The sequence below is a fragment of the Grammomys surdaster genome, unplaced genomic scaffold (genome assembly GCF_004785775.1).
Source record: "Grammomys surdaster isolate TR1022 unplaced genomic scaffold, NIH_TR_1.0 214, whole genome shotgun sequence".
Taxonomy (NCBI): domain Eukaryota; kingdom Metazoa; phylum Chordata; class Mammalia; order Rodentia; family Muridae; genus Grammomys; species Grammomys surdaster.
The window spans coordinates 4,783,099-4,790,426 of record NW_021604659.1 but is presented as its reverse complement, the minus strand read 5'-3'; the positions used below and the strand labels follow the sequence as shown (position 1 = coordinate 4,790,426).

The window sequence follows — 7,328 nt, the reverse complement described above, 5'->3', positions numbered from 1 at the left end:
GCCCATGGTGGATGGCCCCACACCTATGTGCACATAGGTAGCACTTACTGGATTCAGTAGGTTATAGAAAGACAACATGGGAGTAGGAAAGAGATGTCAGAAGGCTTTCTGGGTATAAGAGATGAAAGGCAGGAGGGTAGATATGATCAAGATACATCGTATCCATATGTGACCTACATCAAATTTTTAAAGAATTAAAAACATTACCCAAGACAGACATAACATTGTAAGTACTGAGGTCTAAGTTTAAAGAGCTTACTTTCAGAAGGGCGGCCTGCTGGAATGGACAGCCATTGTTAGCTCTTACATCTCCCCAAGTCTGAGACACATGCTGTGTGACATCAACTCTCTGGATACCAGCTTTCTTTCACAGAGTTCTGAATTCCATTCCATGCTCAAATAAACCTCATCACAACTTGCCCAAACCCATCTGAGCATGTGTAGCTCCTAATTTTCCTTTTCAGACTCCGTTTCTCCCAGAGAAACTTAGAATTTGACTGTCAATCGAAAGTAAAATTAGAGTTTAAAAAAAAGAGAGAGACGTAAGGTGAGGAAGCCAATGTCTTAGAATGTTCATTTCTCTAAAAAGCCAGTAATAGAAGACTGGACTTTGTATTTTAGCCACACAAATATGGGGTCATGTAAGAGAACTCAATCATAAACCCACTGGTGTCACATCATACTTTATGGTTAAGATGAAAAGATCCCAAAAGGCTGATACATGTAAGACACTTGCTTTAATCATATTTCTCTGTCCTCAAGGTATTCCAACCCAGAAAGGCCAATGCAAGTTATTCCTTGCTGCTCTGGAAAAAAAAACCTAAGGGAAGCCAAGAATAGCAGTAACTATGTCAACTTATTCAGGCATAAGAAATTCCAAATTCACAAGCGCTAGTGAACAGGATCGGCTTAGATGGTCATCTGCTGACAACGGAAGAATGAAAATGCAGCACACACGCAATAGTACTCAGCCGCCAAGAAAAATGAAATAACAGAATGTGCAAGAATATAGGTGGAACTAGAAAACATTATACTGGTGATATAACCTAGGCCCAGAAAGATAAACTGCATTTCTCTCTCATATCTGGATCCCAGCTTCAAATATTTAGATCTGTGTGTTTAATTTCAAGTATGTATGTTCAGGTAGCCAGAAAGGGCCCAGGAGAGAGGAGAGACGCAGCTTAATGGACGGGGGGGGGGGGGGCAATGGTAGAACATGTGATAATAAAACGGGGAAGGATACTGAGGGTTAAAGGCAGGGATGGGGGCAGGTGAATGAGGGAGAGGAGAGGATGGGGGGGAGTTAGTGAAAACTCAAGCTGCATCAAAGTTGTCATGGAGACCCACTATGTAGGTAATTTTTAAAGTATAATTTTAGAGGGGCTAGAGAGTTAAGAGCACTTGTTGCTTTTGCAGAGGACCCAGGTTCTACCCTCAGTACCCACTTGGCAGCACAGAACCATCTGTAACTCCAGTCCCAGGGGAACCTATGCCCTCTTCTAACCTCCCTGGGCATCAGGAATACATACATGTATGCAGGCAAAACACTAGCACATGATAAAATAAATACATCTAAAATATTAAATATGTAAGACTTTAAAGAAATAAAAAGTTGAAACAGATATGCAGCATGGGTAGATAATGCTACTTCCAGAAAACATAGCTTATTAAATGAAAAATCTCGATGCCATGCATGGACTATTCCGTCAAAGATGTACACTGTTGGTTAGGAACCATAACTGGATGGTAACACTCTACAGCCAAAGATTCCACAGGTTTTGTTTTCAGAACGAAGAGAAACCAAGTTGGAACTGACAGGAAAACATTTTCCTTTTCATACTGGCTGACTTGCAAGTGCCTGAAGGTGCTTTGTAGGCCTCTGGAGTAGAAAAGAGATCAATGAACCCTGAACACTACAATACTAACCTGCCAGGCACCATGGGTCCACTGAAGCAATGGTGGCATGACCATTATGGGGAGGGAGGAGTAACCAACTGCTTTCTGATTGGAGCTGAGGTCCACTCCACAAGAGAAAATCCATGCCTGGTACTGTAAGCCTGGGAAAAACAAAAACCTTGGCTACTGTCCTAGTTTTCTTCTTTTCTTTTTTTCTTTTCTTTTCCTCTTTTCTTTTGCTGTGACAAAACACTGACCAAAAGAAACTTAAGAGAGAAAAGTATTTACTTAGTTTACAGGTTATAACCCATCCTCAAGGGATACTGAGGAAAGAACTCAAGGCAGAAACATGGTGGCAGGAACCAAAGCAGAGACCATGGAAGAACACTGCTTACTGGCTTGCTCTCCATGGCTCACTCAGCTTGTTTTATATAAAACTGGAGATGACCTGCCCAGAGGTGGTACCATCCACAGTGGGATGGGACCTCCCATATCAATCATCAATCAAGAATATGTCCTCCACAAACTTGCCTATAGGCCAATTTGATGGAGGCATTTCCTCAACTGGATGTTCCCTCTTCTCAGATGACTCTGGCTTTTGACAAAACTAAGCCTGAAGGGAAAGCTGAGCAACAATTATCCACAGTGTGTAAACTGATGCCATGAAGACCCCATAGTACGATAAGGGGACCCCATGAGCAGGGGGAGTTGAGGGTAGGGGAGGAAGGGAGAAGAGCTAGGATGCTAGCAAGAACTTTGAAATGTGTAACAGGTACTTGTGACAATGAGGGATCCCTGAGGCCAGCATGTGGTGTGGTATGCTAATAGGCAGCACAGATAGTCATTTGTCCCTTCTACCTTTTGAAATTTGGGGAAAAGGAGTTCCCTTTGAACCTGACACCTTGATTCCCAAATGATATGGGTTTTGGATAGCTCTGACATATTCCTGGGAATCTAAAGACCATGCACATGTATAAAGTCGTTTGCCTAGGAAGGATTATAAACATGCCTAGAAAAGTCTGAGCTAGCCCTAAGCTACTCCATCTGGAGGATGTTGGAGGCTCTTCCCAAGGAAGAGGGGGCTGAGGCGTGGTTCTCAGCTGCCTGGCTCATTTGCTGCACTCATGGCCCAGGGGTACACTGAGCCCCTCAGCAATGACTGGGAGATTTTGTTATGGTTCTTGTTCCAGGAATTTAAAGAAATCTTTGCCTAACTATTAACCACCTCTGAACAAATCAGTGTCCACATACAACAAAGGACACAGATGTTAGAGAATCAGCTGGGGAAAGTCACTAAAGACACTACATAACTACAACAGGCACAACAGCAGTCCTGGGAGACAGAAGACTCTGATTTTCAAAGACGCCATGTTGTGCTGTTGTGGGAGATATTTAAATCTCCAACCCAAATAGGACCAGTCAATGAAAACACAATTCAGTAATTATGAATATATTCTGTAAGCCTAGATTGGGCAGATATCCCTACACTACTCTGTTCCCCAGCTATGAGACCCTTATAACTTGAGGGTTTTCCAGTCCCTGCGTTTGTCCTTCTACCTCCTGCTTCCCAGTTGTCCTCCTCCGTCATCCTCCATCATCTTCTCTCTCCTCTCTTCTCCTCAGTCGTCCTCATCTCTGTCGTCTCTGTCATCTTCCTCCTCCATTGTCTTCCTCCAGTCTTCTTCCAGTCATCCTCCAGTCTTCTTCCAGTCATCCTCCAGTCGTAGTTCTCCCTGCTCTCTTCCCACCAACCTTTATATCTCCACCTCCCCTTCCTCTGCCAATCACTGGCTCCAGCCTTTATTTTACAAATTAAGATGGGCAGAAGGTTCACTAGAATTCACCTGTGTAATGACTAACACCTCCTCTGCAGCCCTTCACAGCAAAGGGGAATTAGTATCAAAATACAAGGCCGGGGCTATCTACAACATTGTGCCATTTGAAATATCTGGTTTTCAGGATGGGAGGTGCTTTTAATACTAGTACTCGGGAGGCAGTGGCAGTTTGAGGCCAGCCTCAATCTGGTCTACAGAGTAAGTTTCAGAATGCATTCCAGGATAGCCAGGGCTACACAGAGAAATCTTGTCTTAAAAAACTGAGGAAAAAAAGTAAACAAACAAACAAATAATCTAGTTTTCAAAAATGACTATAAATCATTGAGAAGCAGAGTCCACACACACAAAAAAAGAATAATCAATCAAAATGCTATTTCAAAAGGCCAAATAAGAAAGACTTTGGCCCTACTTTGACAAAGATTTAATTTGGTCATTTTAAAATTATGTTCAAAGCCACATCTAAAGAACTAAGAGAAAATATGTTATCATAAAGAATATTTGTTAAAAAAAGAAAACTATAACAAAGAGTTTAGTAGAAATTATGGAGTTGAAAACTATAGTAAATAACAATAATAAATAACATTAAGCCAAACTTAATAGTGAATGTGAGCAAGCAGAAGACAGAATCCATGAACAGGAAGATGGGGCACTGCAGGTAGCCAGAGGAAGGGTAGAAATGAATCCAGGCTTTCCATTTGTTCCAATTGTGTGACGAGCTTGGGGCATTCCCATGCTCACAACAAGAAGCTGAATGAACTGAAAATCAGCAACTCTACAGAAGACAGCCATAGAACTAAAGTCAGGACAGACAGCCACTCCCTAATACACACAGACAGGTGAACAGGTGAGCCATAGCTTACCAGCAGCAGAAACCCTCTAGGAGCCAGCAACATGTTAAAAGTCCCAGATAGTCATTATCATATTCCCTGGGGTAGGGGAGGAACAGCTGAAGAGTTTTAAACTCTTGGATGTCCAGTCTGAAAGTGGGAAAGATGTATACTCTTTTATACTCTTTGCTATTGTATGTCAGAGGTTTATATTTTCTTTTTTAACTTTACAGGGTTGACAGAAGATTGCCTTGAGTCTCAGATACGGTTTTAGATTTTTTATGTTATATGCATAAATTTTTAAATGATACACACACACACAGAGAGAGAGAGAGAGAGAGAGAGGGAGAGAGAGAGAGAGATTTTTCTTAAATTGCATATATCTTTTCCTTTCAGCTGAGATGTGTAATTGGGTGTCTATATCTAGGTGACAATTGTAACATCAGATTCAAAACTTGGCTCAGGTAACTTGATCCCTCTGGAAACTGAACTTTCTCATCAGAGAAATAACTTCTGTTCCTGGGAAGAAATCTGTATCTGAACAAAGCTTCAGAAGTAAGTATTCCAGTAGGGGGTGTGGGACTTTCTCTCAGGTCACCTTAGATTAAAATTAGTAAGTAAATAAATAATTAACTGGAGCCTGAAAAAAATAAGTCAAGAAAAAAATCATATAATACAAATTTGCCTAAAATAGGTTTCCTCTTAAACTTTGTAGCTATTCAACTATGAAGTGTGAGAGTCTACCAGTGTCACTGAACGTGTGCTTGAATCTTAGTAGTGAACAACATCACATTGTTTCACTGTTCAGCTGAAACACTGCCAATCACGAATGGCTTTAAATGTAAGGATGTTAAAAAACCTTGATCCGCCATTGCCTTTTTAAATAATTGAAAGTTAACCAGTTTTTGATTAGCAGGCTCTCAAATGGTAGACTTTTAAGTGATCCCAAATAGTATTTATATTTCTTGGAACAAAAAAAAATGTGCTTGGACATGGAATTTGGAATTCTGAGGAGGCAGGGCTGTGAGTTGATGTCACACAGGCTGGTTTGGTGCTGCTACATTCTAGCAGTCCTGGCAGACCTCAGACCTCCAACAGTGAGGCACATCAGCCTGTATCTTAATTGACCTAACAGGTATGTTTACTTAGATCCTTCTTTCTCAAATCACAAATCTGAGAAACTGAAGGTTTCTGAAACATCCTATTCCCAAAACTAGTTTTTTTGTTGTTTTGAGATGGTGTGTGTGTGTGTGTGTGTGTGTGTGTGTGTGTGTGTGTGTGTTTAAATAAGTATTCTTAATTTAATGCTGGACAGATGACTTTGGTAAGTATGTTTTGTAGTCAGATTGTTTTCTGTCTTTTCTGGGTTTGCTTCAGACGTTAGACTAAGCATATTGCTTATTCCAGAAAAAGAGGATTAAGGTTCAGCAGAGAGACACATAGCCCACTACAAGACAGCCTGAGCCGTAAGAGACTCCTGAGAAGCTGGATCATGGTCTGTGCAAGCCTCTGTCACAGTGTCAGGAAGGGGTTGGCTAGAAGCATTCAGAATACTGATAGCACAACCTAGTTTGTCTGTTTTCAGGGTTTCCCCCATCCCTCACTAAAAGCACCACTTTCAAAATAGATTTGTACATTCTAAGCAGGTTTGGGTAATAACATTTTGAAGAGCCATTCCCTGAATCCATAATGGTCTAACCCAATGTGCTTGATTCACTGTGATTCAATGTGCTTGATTCACACTTCAGAAGGCTTGTGGGGAGGCCCCAGAGCAGGCTTGTTTGTTCAAGGGCCTTTCACTGCCTGATAAATAGGTTTTACATCCAACCCTTTTCAACTACACAAATCAACCCTCTTACTCACCTGAGGTCAGCTTGGGCCACCCTGCAGAGTTCCATAAGTCTATATGTTGGATCCTTTCTTTTTCCCTGAAGAAAGCTGGGGGAGGGGAATGGCCAAGCGGCTCTTTGGGAGTGAAGCCACTTGTGCCATCTGAACTTCTTTGCCAGGTGTGAAAGATGTTCGACTTGAGGACGAAGGTTATGATCGGCATCGCTAGCACTTTGCTGATTGCTGCAATTGTGCTGATAACTGTTGTCCTCTGTCTTTACCTGAAAATATCCAAGGCCCTCAGGTGAGTCATGGAGTCAGAGGGGACAACATTGGGGCCCTCTGCTAGAACAGGGTCACTTCTTCCCACATTGGCCACTTGTAGAGCAAAGTCCACTGTCAGGCTTGAGAGTGAGGGCAGGTGGGCACAGAAGTTTGAGGGATCTCCTTCTGGCTTGGGACTGTGAACCAGTATGTCGACTGCTCTCAGCCTGGACACCATGGGTACCAGCATCACTCTTCTGTCACTTAGACACAGGGAGTGAACCTTCAGCTACTTATCAGGGCCCTGGCTGAGCATCCTTTCCATCCTCAACACTGTAGACTGGAGAAGCCAGAGGATGCCTTGGCAATGAGCTGCCTCCTACTCACACAGAACTTGGCCATAGTGAGCTCCTCTCCTCTTCTAGGGAAGCTCAGATGTTTCTATATTCATTGCCAATGACTTTGGGAAAAGTGAAGTGAGCCAAGAGAAGAGAGTCCGTGAAGGACAGCTGACAGGGATGCAAGTCAGACAGGAGCTGGTTGAAGTTTGGGAGAGAAGCTTTTAAGTATGGGAGAAACTGGCTGTCAGCAGTGAGAGTGTCCCTTACTAGGGACTGAGATTGTAGGGTCAGAGCTGAGTCTAGCCAACTGCTGTGCCTTCTCCATCATCCCCACA

General features: G+C 42.5%; 1 protein-coding gene and 1 long non-coding RNA gene across 3 annotated transcripts in view; one reads left to right on the top strand and one right to left on the bottom strand.

Moving 5' to 3' along the window:
• Positions 1-7,328, bottom strand: part of LOC114625284 — a 16,524-nt gene that overhangs the window by 1,977 nt on the left and 7,219 nt on the right. The window contains exons 1-2 of one of the 2 annotated variants that reach the window (XR_003712046.1): positions 6,422-6,973; positions 4,592-4,708 (exon numbers count right to left, since the gene is read on the bottom strand). This is a non-coding gene — a long non-coding RNA (uncharacterized LOC114625284). Of the gene's footprint in view, positions 1-4,591; positions 4,709-6,421; positions 6,974-7,328 lie in introns of those variants that run through there. The other variant, XR_003712047.1, reaches the window with a different exon arrangement.
• Fam24a (family with sequence similarity 24 member A) overlaps positions 6,577-7,328 on the top strand; it is a 4,227-nt gene continuing 3,475 nt past the window's right edge. Inside the window, exon 1 of the mRNA XM_028772575.1 lies at positions 6,577-6,692. Coding sequence (XP_028628408.1) covers positions 6,577-6,692 — 116 coding nt within the window. The remainder of the gene's footprint in view (positions 6,693-7,328) is intronic.